Raw genomic sequence first — 19,863 nt, 5'->3', positions numbered from 1 at the left:
TGTTCCGAAACATTGAACACAACAAAATTCCTGGTCAAACTGTCTTTGGCGGTTTTGAACTTAACCAATCACAATGCTCCTGGAAACGCGTCAAGCGTCAGGCGCCAAGTTGGACAACAGAACCGTATTATGTAAGAATAGGCTACAGACAAAGCCTTTTAGGATAGTATTAGTTGAACGCCATTGAACTGGTGCAGATGTTTGTGAGATCTGACATTTTGAACTGCGACAATGTGAAATACTTAATTATATTCTATTTACACCGAAACATTTTCCATTTATGTCTAAATTATGGAGCTTTTCTTCGTGTAATTGCATTTTTCCAACATTTAGGACATTTCTAAGGCATAGACCTAAATTGTTTTTAAATTGTTTTATTTTTTATTGCAACACCCACCAGAAACAATACACAAACAAAAATAATTCTACCAAAATAAAGGGTCTAAAAGTATTAGTATTCAACATTTTTACTTTATATATACATACTGTATTGACATAAACAACAATAAATAGCATGTACAATGTATAAATAAACTCATTCAGTTACATTGTCACTTATCAAATGTCTCACACACAAATCGACAGATTTGGTATTAATTATTTTCACTAGTCAACCAACCTTCAATTCCATCATATTTAAATCCTTACGTTAGTGTGCTTGTATAGTGTAGATGGAAATTTAAACCAGCTTCACTTAAAGCGAACACACCATCATCCACAGCAGCATATGTTGGCACTTTCTAGAACCATTTTACTTGGTTAAAGGTATCCCAAAGTATAATGTTGTTGTTCCTGTCATAAACCTACTCAATTCCATCTTGGTAGCCAACAAAACATTAAAATGTGCAGAAGGACAGTATCAGCCTTGACATTGGCCAGCAATATTGGCAGCTCAAAAAAATCAAATAAATAAGAAATTATCTATTAATGACATTCTGATCGGACTTCACATTATTGATCAATGAGCCATAAGATGAATAGATGAATTAAGCATCTACTGGGCAGATTTACTTTCACTGAAGTTACACAGGAGGTTTTTGGCTCCACTCTGCCAAGCAAGGACACTGTCCATGGGGGTCTTTCCATCCTGCAGAAAGATTAAAAAAAAGAACAATGTTTTAAATAATCAGCTACAGTAAATTTAACTTAACCATCAAATTCGAATAACCACCGCCATTAAAATCACAAGTTGATTTTTTTCGTGTTTTAAATATCTCTCAGGTCTAAGTGTTTGTAATAGCGTGGCAGATGGCAATAAATGCTTATACAATGTGAGGCTTGTCAAACAGAACCGGTATATACGTACACTATTCTTGGTTTTAAGACTGGCCCCGTACATCATCAGGAGCCTGATCATTTTGAACCTATTTATCCTCACAGCATCGTGCATTGGTGTGTCTCCATCCTGGATTGACACAAAAATTGCTTTAATATAATGCATGGCACAATAAAAACACAACCTTGCTCATTTCACTTGTTAGAATACTGGCAACTCTTTAAAGCAATATTGGCCAAAATGATTTGTCACAGCCAGCAATATCTGCGATTATTCTATCCAACTGATTCAATGTGAGTCACTTTCATGAAGGGCTGCATACCCTGTCTTTGGCATTGACGTCGGCTCCACAGTGGATAAGGTGCTCTGCACATTCGTGGTGACCAGTCCTCACGGCAACATGAAGAGGAGTGCTTCTCAGCTGGGAGAAAGGTAAAAGTTCAAAGGTAGGATCACAAATACAGCGAAACATGCATGGAGGGTCACAATGATTGGCTACAGATGCATCTGATGCATTTTTCCTTGATGCCCATACCTTGTCTCTGGAGTTGATCTTAGCTCCTAGGTTGAGCAGAATCTCCAGAGCAGGCAGGCTGCCCCCTCGGCAGGCCCAGTGAACTGCTGTGGCATCCAGCTAACAGAGGAGAGGACAACGTTAGACTGGCTGTGCGCGTTTGTGTTCGTAAAAGACACAACAAGAGGGTTGGAGAGTCAGAGAGGGACAAACTGAAAGACGAAGAATAAGGCAGAAGGAGAGAGATCGAGATGTGGAGGGATGTGATTACTTACTTTGTCTTTATTCTCGATGGAAGCCCCAGCCTCAAGCAGTTTCTTGACAATCTCCACATCTCCCTTAGATGAGGCTTTATGCAACGCTGTTCTCTGGAACTACAAATGAGCAATAATTGGATAAATATTGATTTACTTTATGTCTTCTGTAAGATCCATTCATACCCCATTAGTTTCCATTCAACTGAACCAGACCGGCTGAGAATCGGTCAGTACTTACATGATCACTGACGTTGGGGTCTCCTCCATCTGACAGGTACTTCTCCACCACAGGGAGCTTGTTCTCCATTGCTGCTTTCAGAAACATTTCCTGATCCACAGTTTCGGGCTGTCACGAAAAAATAACAAATATGATCAAACACCTCATATTGTTATCACGCGGTGTCGACTTCTCAGAGAGAGAGCGACAGAGCGCATGTGCATGAGAGTGAGAGGAAAAAGAGCAAGAGAAAAAATGTGGTTCTTACAATGATCTCTGGCTCAGGCTCCTTGTATACAGGCGCCTTTCTTTCCCTCCTCCTCTTCCTCAGTTTCATGATGTTGAAGAGGTCATCCACTGTCTCCAGCTTCAGTCTGCCTGACTTGTCAACCTGGGGAACAGACATGATGATTGGATTGAACACAGTGTGTGCTCTGTTTCTTTGATAGACTACAAAACACTTTTATATATTTTTATGTCAACCTTTGAAGATACAAAGTATGTAGAAATATATCTAAACAAATGGCGATCTTACATTTAGGGCAATGACGGACACTTCCTCCGGCACATGGTTACTCTGTTCAGGAGGAGACAGCTCTTTGTGGGATCTTCTGTCATCATGCTTTTCCTGATTAACAGCGGCTTCATATACACCCCCTAAAAACCCATCAGATTCGTGGCCCTCAGACCTCTTACTAGTGACCTAGAGAGAGAGAGAGAGAGAGAGAGAGAGAGAGAGAGAGAGAGAGAGAGAGAGAGAGAGAGAGAGAGAGAGAGAGAGAGAGAGAGAGAGAGAGAGAGAGAGAGAGAGAGAGGAAGAAAGTGTGAAAGAAAACTTAATAAATTGAATTGAAGGCTATTGGTATTGTCAGGAATTATCAATCCTCTACCTCCAAAAGCAATGTACTGTTATCGTGCAAGTCTGGACGAAAGCACAAGTCTTTTCAGACCATGGCCCTACTCCCCTAAGCCAGGGATGGGGGTCTGTCTTTAGAGAAAGTTATGAGGATGTTGCTAATAAAGGCATGGTTAATGTCCCAGCCCATTCTGTCTAATCACATGCACTGCTGTTGACTTGGCAGAGCAGCAGAATTATTATTCGGAATCAGTCTTTCATCAACTGAATCAAGAACCAAGTTTTATATCAATTGTGTCCAATGGGTTTGCAATGTTTTCCCCTCTTTAAATAATGTATATCCATGGCATCTCACAGTCAACACCTCCTGGACATTCTTGGACCTAAACTAAAGTCCTATAGTGCCTCAGACATGCATAAAGTTGTTAGTGGGCAGGACCTACCAGTTCTTCAACGCTCAGGAGTCCCATGTTTGTCTGTGATGTGAAGTAGTCCCGGCAGTGAGTAGTTCAACAAACTCAGTGATCAGTCAGTGTCTGTTCTGTGTGAGCCTCTCATCAGCCATCCATCTCTTATACATTTGGGACACGCACACACACACACTCGCTAGTAACCACGCCCACGTGCAGTCGCCAAAGCTGGCAAAATGTGTCTCGTCACGCTTGGCATGCGTCCCTGGAATGCAATGATGTAGGCGCAAGTGGTGGTGACCGATAGAAACAAGAACGTATTGGCAATAGCTTCGACCACGGGGACATGTTTGTGGACAGACCGACCGACAGAGAAAGCTATAGAGCTGCTGGTCTCAGCTAAAAATAGACTCACTTCCAAACATCCTCTCCTTGCTGTCTACTACTCGGAGATCAAGGTGAAATTTCAGGATGCCAAGCTACATACCGACAGGGAGAACGATGACCAAATTGATGAGCAATGCGCGGCCTCCGTACATGTAATAGGTGAAGTGACCATGGCAACTCGTCAAGAACACGTGCCACATGATTCAGAAATGCACTAACTTAAAAATATATATACGTCATGTCTTGAAAAATTATTAGTTGCACAAGTGCTGCCACTGCTGCCAGTCACAGTTTAGGCCTAGCTACTGTGAAATATTGTCGACCACGTTTATTACTTGGTAAACTAAATGTGGGGCTTTACCTTATCATTTCCTACACTCAAATCTTTCGCAGTCGGATTCCATTTGACTTTCTCAGAGATGAAAGAGGCTAAACGCTAAACAACTTGGTTTAAACAATGTTTTAAACTTGTTTACTGTTTTAAATTATTTTTATATTCTCCTAGGAATATTTAAAGGCTACTAAATTTTCCCGCGGTACTTCATCAGCGCAACATCAGTTCTGCTCAGTAGCTTTCGTTTAGTGTTAAGCCGCTGGGAATCCATAGAAGGACTTGACATTTTAATATAGGCTTGTGTGAAATGCCTCTGGAAATATATCTTGTTTATTCTATTATTAGCAGTGTAAATCTCTGGGCTACACAGCCTTGTTTGTGGGAAAGGTATGATACAGTTGAAGCTGTGGTTGTGTTACGGATGAGAGAAAGAAAGCACCCATAGCTCTTTATTTAGGCTACTCCCTGTAGACCTACTGACAGCAATTTAGCAATGCAGTTTTGCCGATTATGCTTTATTCAGATTTGAAATGGAATTAGAAATTAGGAGGTATTCACACCAAACATAAATTCTCACATCCATCATCGTCCTAGGTGACCCTGGACAGTGTTTTGCTTTCTGAACATCATACCTTCAGTAGGCTAATTGAGGATATCTCTCTGTATGTGCTACATGCCGCAAACAGACCTGAGGATTAAACCTCACACATGCAAGACAAGAGACACTTAAAGACCAGCTGTTAAATAGGATGGGCAACAGACAGAGAGCCTACAGTGTGGTATGGCGTTCGTCCTAACACCTGTCGATGACAGAACATGATCCACATTCAAGTTCATTGCTGGTGAGAGGGGAAGCAGTGCAGCGAGAGAGGGATACATGAAGGTAGTATTAGTGTTTAGGGGATGAACAAGTAAACAGAAAAAGACCCAAGCCAAGAAAGTTAGGGGTGTGAGTTAGAGAAGGGAAAGGTGTGTCTGTGAAAGATGAGGTGTGTATGTGCGTGCCTGCGTGGGGGGGGGGGGGGGGGGGGGGGCGAACATGTCATAATTTTATAGGGGTAGTGCGTTGTCCATTTGATATGTGGCACATCAATCACACTCTCAGGTCCTGTCAAAAATGATCATGGGTGATGTTTAAGCAGTAGACCTCTATCTATACACCCGGTCCAGCTTGATCTCTGTCTTAATTGCTCCTGTGAGTTGAACAAGTAATGATTTATAATACAATACATTTTTACCAAGTTCAATTGTAGGACTTATTGAGACCAAGTTTTTGTACTGTTTTGTTTATTTTACTGTGCCACATTTGGAACCTTCAACTTAGAAAGTTGTCAGCATTTTTCTGTCCTATGTCCCATATTAACATGTTTCGTCTGTCTATCTGTCAACTGACATGACTGGTGTGTGAATAAACAAAGACTATCTATTCTGAAGCTGAGACAAGCTGCCAAAAGACACAAAATTGCTGTTAAATATAACGGCAGCCTGTTCTTCTATAACAGCAGTGAGTGTATGCCTATGTATGTTTGTGTGTGTGAGAGGGAGTAAATATATCTTGGCTTCAGCTGTTAATGAAAGTATTTCAGTTGTGATCACACCCTACCCATGTCAGAAATGGGTCTGGCCAGTGGCTAGTGCTAGTCCCTGGGTGAAGTGACAAATATGGAGACAGTAGATTTGATCATTTTTAGCTTAGAAGGAATCCCAAATTAGCTATCCCTCTAACTCAACAATAGAAATATAATCATCACATTGTGGCATTTAGTTGCTTAGAAGACATTTCTGCTTTCCTATTTGATTGGTAGGCTTCTCGTTGGTAAAACCTGTTGTTCTGGAAACCAAATGCTATTTTCAGTCTTCATGAAGTGACTATCAAACGTTGCCCTGGTCTTACCTCCTCCTCACTCTCTTTCATTATTCAAATGATCCCTGTCTTATCATAGCCACAGCAGATTCCAAAGAGAATGGACAAGATCTCAGGGCAAAGAAAAGCCCTATCTCCCTCTCTCATTCCCTCCCTCACTCTTTCTGTCCAGTTCTCTTTCCATGAGGCAGTGCCTCCTGTTCTCATTCTATTCAGCTGCTTTTGAATGAAAACAATAGGGACAGGCTTTCAAGTAAAAAAAATTGATCTGTCAAGGAAATATAATATCGCTTTTGAAATATCAGAGATGTGCACTGTTCTCTGTGTAGTGTTCCCATAGTTTTAATCAATGATGGATGAATATATTTCAATAAAGGCTACATAGATCTGCTGTGGTTAAATATTACAAATCTGCTTTGTAATATGGTGTTTATACCACCCAAGCTTACTTGTGAGTCGTAGGAACATTGTGTAAAAATGTATGACATCAGATACCTCAGTAGCTGCCTCTAACTCTCTACCTACTAGTCGTTAGATCAATGTTATTGGATATTTAGAGCTAGACATGTCTTACATTTTGTTATTTTATGACCTGTGCTAGAATACAAAATGTTAAAAAAAAACTACAAAAAACAGGCATTTCACTTCAGATCGGTGCCGTTCCCGGACCTGGGTGTAAGAGACACTGTATTATGACTCACACACATACACACACAGCCTCCCCGCCCACTTTCATCTGCGTGTTTGTGAAAAATGTGGCTTGTTCCGTATTCTTGCCTCTAGTTTGTGATGGCCATTTCCTCGCTGAATTGATCGAAAAACTCGTTGTGTACAGGACAATATGTTCATGTCGATCACGCCAGCATAAGTAGCGGTAAGGACTTTTTATTGATTAATCCGACGTCATATCGTCAAACTTTATGCTGTAATGCTGGTATGGCTAATGCGTGAGGATGTTGACATGCGCTGTGAAGGAGGACTGGAAGATAACACGCATTTCAGCTCTAGCTTGCCGTTTGTGTCGTTTCTGGTAGCAGGCTTCAACCGGTTCAGTCTATGGTCTGTAATATAGCAAACGCTCCGTGCAACTTTGTTGCAAACATGATGCGTAGGCTAGTATTGCTACAGTAGCTTCCTTGGTAGCTTATGTGGTAACATTGTTGTTTTGACTCAGGTGTCGCAAACCTGCCGATGAGATAACGTTAAGGGCTTCTCCGTTATGGCCATGAGAAGAGCATGTGCTTCTCACGAATTTATTAACTGCGTGCCAAAGATTTTTCTAGCTGAACAACCCTTTCAGTTGTAGGCTAGCGTTACTTTTAGCGTTTTTCTCACCACGATCGACTGCTTCTCTCTTTTTGAGACGACACAGCTATTTATAGTTTATGCACAAGTGTGTATGTCAGTGTGTGGTGTGGCAGTTCTGCATTTTTGCCGTGTAGACAGGTGTTTAACAGTATCTTGCAATGGATTGATGGAGTGTGCACTAACTCATCTCTCTCCTTGGACTGAACTTATTGAAGTAGTACTGAGTTTTGCCTGATAGTGACCTGTCTAACCCATTCTCTGTGTGCTTGCAGACTATCCAAGGGTACAAGCAGTCTTCTGTTAGAATGTGCATCCTAGCACAAGTGGACTGGCAGAGGATGAAGATGAGGATGACTACTCAGAGCTCACCCCAGATTCTTAGGGGGCTACAAGCACATCTGTGAAACTCTGAGCTGGGCTGGTCATGATGGCGGAAAGGAAACACCTGGTCAGAGAGTTTAATCACTTCATCACCTGCTATCTTTGCAAAGGTTACCTGATCAAACCAACAACAGTCACAGAATGCCTGCACACCTGTGAGTAGCACGGACACACACACACTCACACACACACTCACACACATTCTCTGTCTCAAACAAACCAGTGCATACCAGGTATCATGATTCACAATAGCTGTGACCACATCCGCATGCAATGTTTGTGGACAGACCAACAAAGCGAGTTACAGTATAGAGCTGCAAGTCGCAGCTAAAAAAGACAATAATAAACTTCAATTTTTCCACAGTTTGTAAGAGCTGCATCATCCAGCACTTTGAGGACAGTAATGACTGTCCTAAGTGTGGCATCCAGGTCCATGAAACTAACCCTCTGGAAATGCTACGGTAAAACACAAATGATACAGCCATTATACGCCTTCATTAATCAGAATCTATCTACACGCACTGTTGATTCTGGATCTGAACTTGGCTGCAGACCATTCACAAAATGACCCAATGCTCTTGGTCTTCCCAGGTGTGACAACACTCTGGAGGAGATCATCTTTAAACTGGTGCCTGGCCTCAGAGAGAGTGAGTCCCTCTCCAGAACCTAACCAGAATTAGATCATGAACATATCTCTGGTCCAAGTCGGTCAGTTTAAAGCAAGTCTGAACCTTGTTGAGACTTGCCAGCGGCCATCTGGAAAGCTGTTTCAAAGTAGGTCATGTTGTTCATTTAGGTGATGTAACTGATTGGGGTATAACCTTGTGTTTGTGCTGTTTTCTTTCTGGTTGTTGATGTCGACTAGAAGAAGAAGAGCAGGAAACCGAGTTTTGGAAGAGGAATCAGTTGAAAGACAACGGCCCAGGTATGAACACATTCTTAAGATGTGCGTTCACATAGCAACTGTTAGAAGACTATGCAACAACACACCAGTTGCATTTTCTCATGAGAGCTGAGCTGTTCAGTTGCTATGCTACAGGGGACGGGCTCAGGTGCAAGAAGCAGAGGAGTGAGGAAGATGAGGATGAAGATGATGACTACCACCGGAGCGACCCACAGATCGCCATCTGCCTTGATTGTCTCCGTAACAACAGTCTGTCAGGGGAAAACACAGTCAAGGTATGCGTGTGTGTGAATGCAGCATGACTGGTGACAGCATGACCTCCGATCCATCCTTATTCTGTGTGTGTGAGCTCTGTACGAAGGATTCCTCGTTTCTTCTACGCTGCAGGACCTGATCAAGAGATATATACGCTGCTCCAGTCGAGTCACCGTGGGAACCATCAAAAAGTTCCTCAGCCTGAAACTACAACTTCCAAGCTCCTGCGAGGTGAGAAGCACGAGAATGCCATCGATACTGGCAGTAAATATTAAGTTAAAAAGGTCTCTAAAGGTACTATAAAGTATATCTGAGTGTTTTGTATATAGAATTGTAATCTTGTGGTGTGTGTGTGTGTGTGTATGTGTGTAGCTGGATGTTCTGTGTAATGGTGAGATCATGGGAAAGGACCACACTCTGGAGTTCATATACATGACCCGCTGGAGACTACACGGTGACAACGTAAGCCCAATCACCAGCACCTTTCATCATAGCCATAACATCCTGAGTTACATAGATTACTGGCCATTTCCTGTCCTCCAAAACGCACAGACATGTAGGGTAGGAGTGGGAGATTGAGTCCTGCATTTCAGGTAAAATCTAATTCAGACTAAATTGTTTGATTAAGAAAGATAATTTCAACAGAATATGCTTTGTTATCTAGGATTTTTTTTCAGGAAGAAAATTTCAACAAAACACACCTTGTTTAAATTACAGCCAGTGAGAAAATGTGACTGCGTCTCATCACATTTTATGTTAAATTGAACTCACACCTCAGCATATTTTTGATACGCATTAGTCAGTGTCAAATAAGCTTTAGGTGATGAACTCAGTTGTTCTGTTGGCATTGTACCCAGTGAACCACAGCCTCAACCCACTGTTCTAGAGGGCCGAACCAAGTTCAGCTCAGCCTTCTAGGTGTGGACAGTGTTTGAAGAGTGACGACAGCTGTCCCTGTGGGGGGTCCAGGCTAGGGAGGGAGACAAAGAATGGGAGAATGAGTGGAGGGGCGGGAACTAGTAGAGGAGAAAGAATGGTAAAAAGTCGAGAAAGAGACAGAGCGAGAATTAGAGAGTTACAGTGTCGGACTAATCACTTGACAGCTCCAGGGTCTCCCCTGTTGCTTTCCCTGAACATTCTGGTCGAGGCAGGCCTGGCGTGCAGACAGAGCACCTTACTGACATGCCGGCTAGCTGGACAGAACTCTGAGTTCCTGTCCTGATATGCTCTATAGGAACAGACACTATGTTTAGACGACACAGTGAGTGTGCATAGAAGGGAGGATCCAGTTCTTCCAACCATTTACAATCAGTCTTTAATATGAGGTGCATGATGTGATCTCTCTTGTCATAGAACTCCTAGAGAACAGTCTAGACTGTTTTCATGCTGCCAACAGCTAGTAATGTTACTCTGTGAGTTGTTTCTGAATGAGCCTTTTTCAAGTCCACTGAGAGGATAATACACCCACATGTATTTGTTGATTTAGGAGATGCCTTATTCTTCTCTTCCCTCAGGCTTATCCTATGGTTCTGGAATACAGGCCTAGAATAGACTTCGGGTAAGCTGAACACAAATTTTGGGGGAAGATGACACGATCGCCGAGCGCAACCTTTAGAGAGAAGGACTAGAAAGACTCGAGTATGTGGAGTAAAGACTTTACAAAACACTTTTCAGTAGTTTTTCATCCTTTAACATGAGGTTGGCATGATGTTTTTCATCCTGCCATGATTTTTTTCTTGCTGCCTGTGCCCTTCCAGTTTTGGTGCCAAAGTTTCCTTCAAAATTTACTGCAAAGTCACACTTAGTTTAGTTATAGGTGCATCTGTCACAATGTCATTATGCAGGGTTATACTTACATGAGCTAAGCCCTGGACTGCTGTTAATTTATGTAATTATGTCAGCAGAACACTGGAAATAAGAAAATGTCTTTTCCAGGTCTTGCTCAATCTCTTTCACCAAGAAATGTAGATGACAATATATTTCTGATTAGGTCTTCACACTAAATAAACAAATTAAACACAACATCACAGGACATCCACCAACAGGTTCCAAAGGGTCTGAATCATAGACACTCATCTTGTCTCCTGGTCCAGTTAATAGCAGGTTTGACATTCACTTCTGCAAGCAGCTATCAGGTGACTACAGCGCTTGGACACCCACAAGATAGAGACATGAACACACACGGACACACACACCACATAGACGTGGAAGAGATTCGATCATCCTGAGATTGATGTAACTGCTATCCCATGTGCAGCTTTAAAGATACGCCTGTCTGTTATTAGGCTGTGCATGTTAAGCTTTGTGGCATGAGGTACTAGTACCCCTGTATCATGACCTCTGTAATTCCATACAATACAGTGCCCAAAAAGCTGTCTAGCTGCTTCTTACGTTAAACTGTTAATGTGATGTTCAGCCTCTCAGCCAATACACACTGGTGTTGGTAGATATGTCTGTCCTACTGCACTTGTTCCTACTGCACTTGTTCCTACAGTGTGTTCCTGGGTAGACTGCATTATTGCTGTACTGGCATCGGTAGCAGTATAGTTTTTGTATATAGACAAACCAATTAAGCATGTACATATTCAAAATGTTTTATGAATAATATATTCTATTTTTAAATGTGTGTACCTGTGCCTGAGTTTTTTGGGGAAGTTCTAGAAGTTTAGTCTTTTTCTGTACCTGGCTATTTGTATTCTGTTCAGGAATGAATTAAATGTTTTTCACTTTGCTTCCTGTCTTGGACTGTCTGTCTGACTGACCAATGATGAAGAGGAAAACGAGATGAGTGATGTATTTTCCGCCAGTCAGAGGAAACCAGGACAGTGCTACTGATGATATCACGTCGGTATACCCGCTGAGTTTTCTCTCGCACACACACACACACCATACAATCATCATCACACACGTCCACCCACTCTCACACGTTTGTCCTCACCTGTCCCTATCGCTGTTGCTGGCATGTTTGAAGGTCAGAGATATGTAGGACAAATTCCCCCATGGACTTCTCATACACATCCCCTCAAACCCCCGTCGTACCAGAGGGACCTTTGGAATGATAGATTTAGGCTACATTCAGCTAGACCCCTAACCCAAATACCTCACACCACACTCCTGTTTTAAAACTGTCCTCCCAACCATATACTTTACATTTATGTTTTAGTAGGCTTGTTGCCATCTTGACAGAAGGTCTAGAGGAGGTCTCATCTGCCACAAACAGTAGCAACTGAGGTGTCTGATTTATAACATCTCTCTTCATGGCAGGGCTTTCCAGAGCACCATTAAGTGTTTTCTTATTATTATTGAGAGACATAAGCAGATGTAGCATGTTGTGACAGGAAGGAATATTGCTATGGTACAGAATGCTGGTTTGGTAAACAATCCCTGGGTAAAGCAATCACCTAAAATTGCCTCCTCTTTTGTATGTGAGCCGGTCAGTCTGCCGGATGTAAAAATATCACCTCAGTATCATATGATATAATTCATCATCGCAGGTCATCTTTGTCGTCTTTCCTATTTTTTATCCTACTTAATTAAGACACTTTTCTGGTTGACCAATGATGCACGTCCTGATACAGAGCTGTTATAAACTAGACTAGGATGCCTTGGTGTGTGTGTGAGTGAGAGACCGAAAGTAATGTTTCTGATTGCACTTGATAAAAGACAGATAGAGATGCCCAACAAATAAAGCAGACAAATCTGCCCCTTAACCCTTGTGTTATCTTCCCATCAGTCATTGTGACCCACCGTCGTATTGCGACAAATTTACCTCCTACAAAAACAAAGTGAAGCATTTTCTTTTAACTGTCGGGCTGTCTCAGACCCCCCACATTGCAATGGTTAAAAGAAAATTATTTTTATTTGTTTTTGTATTGGGTAAAATTGGGTAAACACAACGGTGGTTCGTTATGAACCTGAAAGCAGCACAAGGGTTAAATGCTTCCCAGAGTATACCGGTACTGACCAGTATGTGAGTCTTGGTGACCAGTTGGGCTTACCTGGTCATCCTGGTCTGGTCAATCTCTCTGGAAAGTCATTGCTATATGTTGCATCACCCTTCCAATCTGTGGCCCAGAAGGTTTGGGATTACCAATAATAGAAAAGTAAATATACATGGCCTTCTGTGTGTTTACTTTTACTGATTTGTTTACTGTTGTACATTGACCAACAGTTGTTTGGATTTGTTTTATTTAATTCTGTTTATACAGCTGAGCATATACACTTCCACTTTCAATTTTATTTCCATTTTCTCTACAAGGTCAAATTCCCTCTTTATTTGTCTTGACCCACAACCTCAATAACGTCCTTGGCAAGGTCGGCTTCCTGACACTTCATCAGCAGAGAGTGATTTAGCTGGGGCTTATCACAAGCCCCAAGATGGGCGTCCCCACAGGAAGCAGACTCCAAATATGGACTTAAGGATAGCCGTGTCACTCTCTTGATTGTTATGGACCTTGCTTGGCAATGACGACATCAACTTCTCCAGACAGCGTACTCCATGTCCTCACCTCAAGGTGATGTCAGCGGCCGTTGAAAGCCTCCACCCAGCAACATCCATCTCTATAGATAGAGACAGATGCTGACATGCTCTGAGCATGACACAGGCCAAAGCGGGGGCGGGGGGGTTATGTTGGTGACAGCTCAGCGCAGGCCTGGCGTGGTATAGACGCCTTGGTGATGTGGTCTGAAAGACGATAGCTCCAGAAGACCAGCTCCCCATATGATAGGCAGACAGTGATGGCACATGACTCAAGGCCTACTGCGTGACATCGATGACATATGCCTGCCGAAAGGGGCTAACAGCCGTGGTCTCAGTTCTCACACTACAGAGGTCTTCTCTCCTGGGCCACGGTTTATGAGAGCAAGTGTGTGACTGAGCATGTTAGTGAATACCTGACTGTGTGTGTGCCTTTGAGACAGGCAGGTGTAACTCTGGAATATAAGGGTGAAGTAAGCTTGTTACAAGCATACCAGACCTAGAACCTGACAAAAACTACTCGCACTGTAACAGGAGAGGGTGTGTGTGTTGTATGTATGTGTATAATGTTGCACTTTACATGTGGGTTTGGTATGTGTGAATGGGTGTTTACTGTATCCATGAATAGTGTGTTTATGAGAGCAAGGGTGTATGTGCCAGAGAAATAGAAGTATATGGGACAGAGTGCTTGTGTGTGTGTGTGTGTGTGTGTGTGTTTGTGTGACTGAAGAGCGTGTGAGGTAGGAGGACTCCCAATCACAACCTTGTACAGAGACATAATTTTACCCACCAAATCCTTGTCTGTCCACCTTGAGTTCTTCACTTTACTGTCTCAGGGATGTGTACTGGAGGTATTAGTTACACTATCCTCTGACAGGACATGCAGTCCATCCCGTCTGACATACTTAAGAGCATGAGTCAGTCCATCTGAAAATGAATGACCTAATCTTTACAAGCAACCTGTTGGCACTACTAATAGGGCTACCTCAGGGACTGACCATGCTGGATGCTACTAAAGATAGATCATCTTACACTTGCAGCATCCAAAGTGAAACTGCTGCAAAGTAGTGGTAATCCGTGGCAGTAAACAATTACAACTGTGAATATCAAACAGAGGCTTCAACAGACTAACTGGATGTCAATGTCCCATGTTTGGCAGGGTAATCCACTAGGTCTTTGCCAGTGACATTGTGGTTGAGCAAAAATGTACACACCACCACATACACACACAGTTGTGTTACTGTTTGGCAAACAGTAGGTTACTTGATGGTTCAGGCGAGAGGGGGAACATGCTCAGTGGTCAGCGCTGCTACTATGAGGGGCCGTTAAGGAAATAATTCAGACTGTCCTTACACTTACACATATGAAACACATACACATATGAAACGTTCAAGTCTTATAATGATGAGTAAGAAGCTTTGAGAATGTAAGAGTGTGAGAACATTTTCACTATATCCTGAAGGCATTTCAGAATATCCGGAATTGCATTTACATCAAATGGAAAAACAAGGCCTGCCCTGAAATGCATCCCCCACGTAATTTCTGTTCTGTATACCCCAGTATCAAATGATTCTTACTGTATGTTGACAAGACTAGTATGAGTAACCAGAATAAGTTTCATGCATGTGGCACTTTCCTAGTCAGAGTTAGCGCATTTCCTGGCAAGACAGAATACAGCCCTGCCCTGAAATGCATTTCCAGCCCTGCCCTGAAATGCACCACCCATGTTATTCCTGTTCTGTATATCCCAGCATCAAATGATTCTTACTGTACATTGAGGGGACTAGTATGAGTATCCAGAGTAAGTGTCATGCATGTGGGAGAAATGTAACTATCACAAATCTGAGTCACGGCTGGGTGAGGAGCGCCCTCTAATGGAAGAAATGGGTAGTCACACGCACACACAAACTGGCCATCTGTACTAATCCAGTCGGGGGATGCGATATAACCTCAAGTAACCCATCTGGATGATTCAGGGAAGGCGTGTGTGTGTTTTGGTGTGTATGCCTGGGTTATTCAACATCTTGCCCTACACATGGAAGAGCTCAGGAAAGAGCCTCTGTGGACCAGCCTACTTTCCCTCATATTTGTCCTCCTAATTGATTCCAAATCAGTGATTTGCGATGACTGCGCAAAACGTAAACATGGTCCTGTCGATCGATTTGACCTTTCGAGGCCTGTCAGATCAGGGAGTGAACAAGGGCAGATAGGACGGTAAGAGATGCTTAAGGATGGAATGCAAACGTGTATAAACCACCCCCACTTTTGGTTGCTATGAATGAAACCAAATATTGCTCTTGACAACCAATTCACCCATGAGAGTCCCTGCATCTAACAACCAGTAAAAACTGGCAACAGAGATGCAATAGATATGTCTTGGCAGTACATTTTCAATGATCTGAAATAGAACAGACAGATATTATTTAGGCTTTCTGCCTTTACACAGATTCAGTGTCAAGCTGTGGTTCCTCACTCCTTTTACCTAACAGCAGGTTACTCCTCAGTATTGACTACAATACAGCACCATGTTTATGAGGTATGTAATGGGAGTGTGATCTTGGATAAGTTTCCTCCTGTCTATATAATCCCATGCTCTGTGATTTAAAAGGCTAAATGGATCCTGAATCAGCAGACCAACCCATGGCCTCTATAAGGGCACAGGAGAAGAAACACACTGTACAAACTTATTTGACACATATTTGTAGCTACTGCCGGCCTGGCTGATTGGATCCATGCATTGCTGTGTTTTCACACCTGGCTTCCAAACAGTGGCCTAGTCATAAACCAGTGAGTCAGTGGTTTTGGGAGTGGGGGAAAAGGATGGAGGGAGAGAGGATGGAGCAAGAGACTTGCCACAGACTCATCCGTTGGGGTGGGGTGTGGTAAGCGCTCACTCTCTCATTCCGGCAGTGTTCCGGTAGCCCCTCCCTGTTCCCTAGCTGCCCACTGACCTGGCACTTCTGACGGTGGTGTACAGCTCAGGGGTGGGGGCCCTAGCCACAGATTATACATCAGCACAGATTAAACATACAGATTATATTCATCAGGCTATGGACAGAATAGAGCCTTATGGAAAATATTTTAGTATTAGAGTGTCAACATTGCTCATGTGACACACATGCACAATCTTTTTTATTTAATGTGTTGTACCTTGTTACAAGGTTGTGTGGTGATTAGGATTTGTTTTACTTTGTTAGTTTAAATTCTGCAGCCAGTTGCAAGTGGCCTTACCAAAAGTTCCCACAGCTCCACAATTTTGGTTAATTACTTATTACTAGAGAGCAAATACCTTAACGCTCATTTGTTCACTAAACACTTGGACGTGCGCCCAGACCCGGTCGTTTGCCTAACTATGGATATAAGTTCAATTGCACCAATGACGCAGAATGTCTTTACGCGGAGACTGGAGACAGCCTCCGTTTCCAAGCTGGTTTCCATGCACCGCCTCTTGACAACATGGCGCCAGCTTGCAGCTGTGCAGCCGTTACAAAGGACGACGAAAACCGTGCGTTAGAGAAAAGATGCTCTCCTAAAAGTGTAATTTAACTAACAACTGTGGTTGTATGGTACACAATCTGTGTGTCAATAGTATACAGTACAGGCTACAAGTAGGAAAAAGGTAATTTGACAGAAAGTGACAGGTTGCACGCCAGCCCACCTGCCAGAAAGACAGTGACGACGGAAGACCGATAATTTTGAGTCTCCAAAATAGGACAAATAACGGACAACAAATTTAACGAGCGTGCGGTATTCGTGAACTATACCTGGATAAAATATGTAGACTCTCGTCTTATTCACTGAGTTGATAACTTATCGATAGACTCCTTTAGTTCGCAAACGACTTAATTTATAAGATTTGATTGAATCGGTGCACTAGATGATGACTGAATATAATTTCGCCCTTTCGGAGGAGGAAAGGGAACGTGCCAGGCTTCCACCAATATTTCATACATCAACTCTGATGGTGAGTCATTTAAAAAATAAATCACTTCATATAGCCTACTTTACATTACAATGAATTAATGTAGCAGATGCTTTTATCCAAAGCGAGGCACTTACGTGCAGTATAAAAAGTACAGTATAACATCAAGGATCAGAAGTCAAGAACAGTTTCTAGGCCTATTCAAAAATGTTTACTTTTGTGTTTGTGGATTGTATATGCATTTATTTTATACTTTCTATGTACAGGTCGTTTGTATCAGGTTCATTGAGATCATTGTGAAATTTGTAGTTGATGGGTGCAATAACAGTGTTTACTTTAATTTAATTAAACATGTATTTAGACAGAATGTATTTGCTGTGTAGTAACTCCATTACTGGTTAAAGCCTAATATCTCCTTTGAAGCCTATTAAGATCAGGTTTTCTAATCAGACATGGTATATACACTCTGTATGTCCTAGTCAGCTGAATTTGAGTCCCCATCCTTAAGAGAAGAGACACGTGAGAATAATATTCACCAATGCACTTTTTCCTCCTAGTTTCTATAGTGTCTGGAAATGTCATAACTTGAGCCCCCCATATCCTATCCACACACAAACACACACACACACACACGCACACACACACATGAACACAGTACACATCTCCCTGTATCACCTTTTTCTGTCCCCCTCCCCTTTCTCTCGCTCCCCTACTTCTCTCTGTCCCACCGATTCACCCAGCAGCACACATTCACACAGTAGCATCATTGCGGTGATATAGACAGTATAACTGTCCAAGAGACGCAGCATGGGGAACAGATTTAGAGGCGAGGCAGCCTATTTTTCCACAGACACAGACGGTTCTTCTCTCATAAAGTATGGACTCTGGCATGGTCACAAAGACTAGAGGGATAGAGGAAGAGCTTGCAGAGAAGCGAGGGAATAGAGGAGAAAGGAAGGAGATGTATGCAGAGACAGAGAGAGAGAGACTAAATGGGTGCAGGGATATGTGTGGCTGTGTTTTGATCCAGCAGTCAGGCTTTTATAAAGGAAATGCTGTCATTCAGCGGCGAGGAGCCACACCAAGAATCACTGAGTCCATGATCTCTGTAATGTCACTGTCTCTTTTCCTCTCTTTCACATGTGCACACATACACAAACACACACGTACAAACACACACCAAGAATCACTGAGTCCATGATCTCTGTAATGTCACTGTCTCTTTTCCTCTCTTTCACATGTGCACACATACACAAACACACACGTACAAACACACACATACTGTTTGTCTTCCCCAGTGGCATGGGATGCTGAACACAGTAAATGACACAATAACCATCTCTGTCTTACTCTCTCTGTCTCTGTCTCTGTCTCTGTCTCTGTCTGTCTCTCTCTCTCTCTCTCTCTCTCTCTCTCTCTCTCTCTCTCTCTCTCTCTCTCTCTCTCCCTCCCTCCCTCCCTCCCTCCCTCCCTCTCCCTCTCCCTCCCTCCCTCCCTCCCTCCCTCCCTCCCTCCCTCCCTCCCTCCCTCCCTCCCTCCCTCCCTCCCTCCCTCCCTCCCTCCCTCCCTCCCTCCCTCCCTCTCTCTCTCCCTCAATAAGGAACACATTATTTCTGTTCCCTTTCTTTATCCAGCACATTTTTGTTGTATCCTCTTGAGAAAGGACATGTAAACAGTTTTATTATTACCAAATGCCTATTTGAGAAGATTGTGCTAGTAAATTCTACATAAATAATGCCATTATGAAACAAAACTACCTAGCACAATAGCTAAACAGTGTACTGGCATTTATCACCGGCAAACTAGGCATAGTTATCAGAAAAAATGACATTTTTTGCGATAATAAGGTAGATTGAAATGTTATGTGTGTGACCTCTTAGTAATAGATAAAACAGTTAAAGAGACACAAAATATAGTTCACCATGCTCTAGCTTGACAAATCCCTTTTAAGGGAATGGGTGGGCCTGTAACACTGAAAGGGCTTCAATACAAAAAGCTTGTTATTGTTTAGGTGTGCATTGTTCCTGTTGTGTTCATGATGAAGAGTGTGTTTGATCTGCCATCAATAGAACCCTGTGTACCAGGATGGGTTAGGAGGAGGGATTTCGCTTTCGTCCTGGGCACTTATGTTTTAAACCTGAATACAGAACTATCTGAAACAACTGTATGTCAATTCTGATTTTACCCTGACCCTGACCCTGTATATATTCTGAGTGATGCCATAACAATAACCCTCTCTGTCTCTCTGTCTCTCTCTCTCTCTCGGTCTTTCTCTTTTCCCATGCTGTATGTTGAGCATATGTGTGTGTTCTCTTTGCTCACTGCTCATTGGAGGGTTTGAAAGTGTCAGAACCTGTTGCTGTGCAGCTGCTTTCAGTCGGCTCCATCTCCCCACTGCCCCCCTCGTCTCATCGCCTCTATCATTCCCGTCACTTCTTCATTCTTCCTGCCGTCTTTTCCCTGAAGCGTTCTCTGGGCTATTTGTCCCATTTTGCTGTATG

The 19,863-nt window shown here is 42.7% G+C and overlaps 2 protein-coding genes across 3 annotated transcripts; one reads left to right on the top strand and one right to left on the bottom strand.

Annotated features, from left to right (window-relative positions):
* Positions 1-396: 396 nt before the first annotated feature.
* Positions 397-3,650, bottom strand: ankrd1a (ankyrin repeat domain 1a (cardiac muscle)). Its single transcript, XM_067236672.1, has 9 exons — positions 3,564-3,650; positions 2,800-2,967; positions 2,533-2,655; positions 2,286-2,393; positions 2,066-2,164; positions 1,812-1,910; positions 1,599-1,697; positions 1,307-1,405; positions 397-1,087 (listed from the first exon to the last, which is right to left on the bottom strand). The coding sequence occupies exons 1-9, from the start codon at positions 3,588-3,590 to the stop codon at positions 995-997; spliced, it is 915 nt and encodes a 304-aa protein (XP_067092773.1). The 5' UTR covers positions 3,591-3,650; the 3' UTR covers positions 397-994.
* Positions 3,651-6,853: 3,203 nt separating this feature from the next.
* Positions 6,854-11,694, top strand: pcgf5a (polycomb group ring finger 5a). 2 transcript variants are annotated; one of them, XM_067236305.1, is made up of 9 exons: positions 6,854-6,989; positions 7,696-7,959; positions 8,169-8,265; positions 8,396-8,451; positions 8,673-8,729; positions 8,844-8,983; positions 9,096-9,194; positions 9,336-9,425; positions 10,478-11,694. In XM_067236305.1, the coding sequence occupies exons 2-9, from the start codon at positions 7,848-7,850 to the stop codon at positions 10,523-10,525; spliced, it is 699 nt and encodes a 232-aa protein (XP_067092406.1). In that variant the 5' UTR covers positions 6,854-6,989; positions 7,696-7,847; the 3' UTR covers positions 10,526-11,694. The 2 variants fall into 2 exon arrangements, with proteins under 2 accessions (XP_067092406.1, XP_067092405.1); XM_067236304.1 differs by having other exon boundaries at positions 8,670-8,729.
* Positions 11,695-19,863: the final 8,169 nt, after the last annotated feature.

This window comes from Osmerus mordax, chromosome 5 (assembly GCF_038355195.1).
Source record: "Osmerus mordax isolate fOsmMor3 chromosome 5, fOsmMor3.pri, whole genome shotgun sequence".
Lineage (NCBI taxonomy): Eukaryota > Metazoa > Chordata > Actinopteri > Osmeriformes > Osmeridae > Osmerus > Osmerus mordax.
Note: the sequence above shows the minus strand (reverse complement) of the source record. Positions and strands in the feature narration are given on the sequence as shown.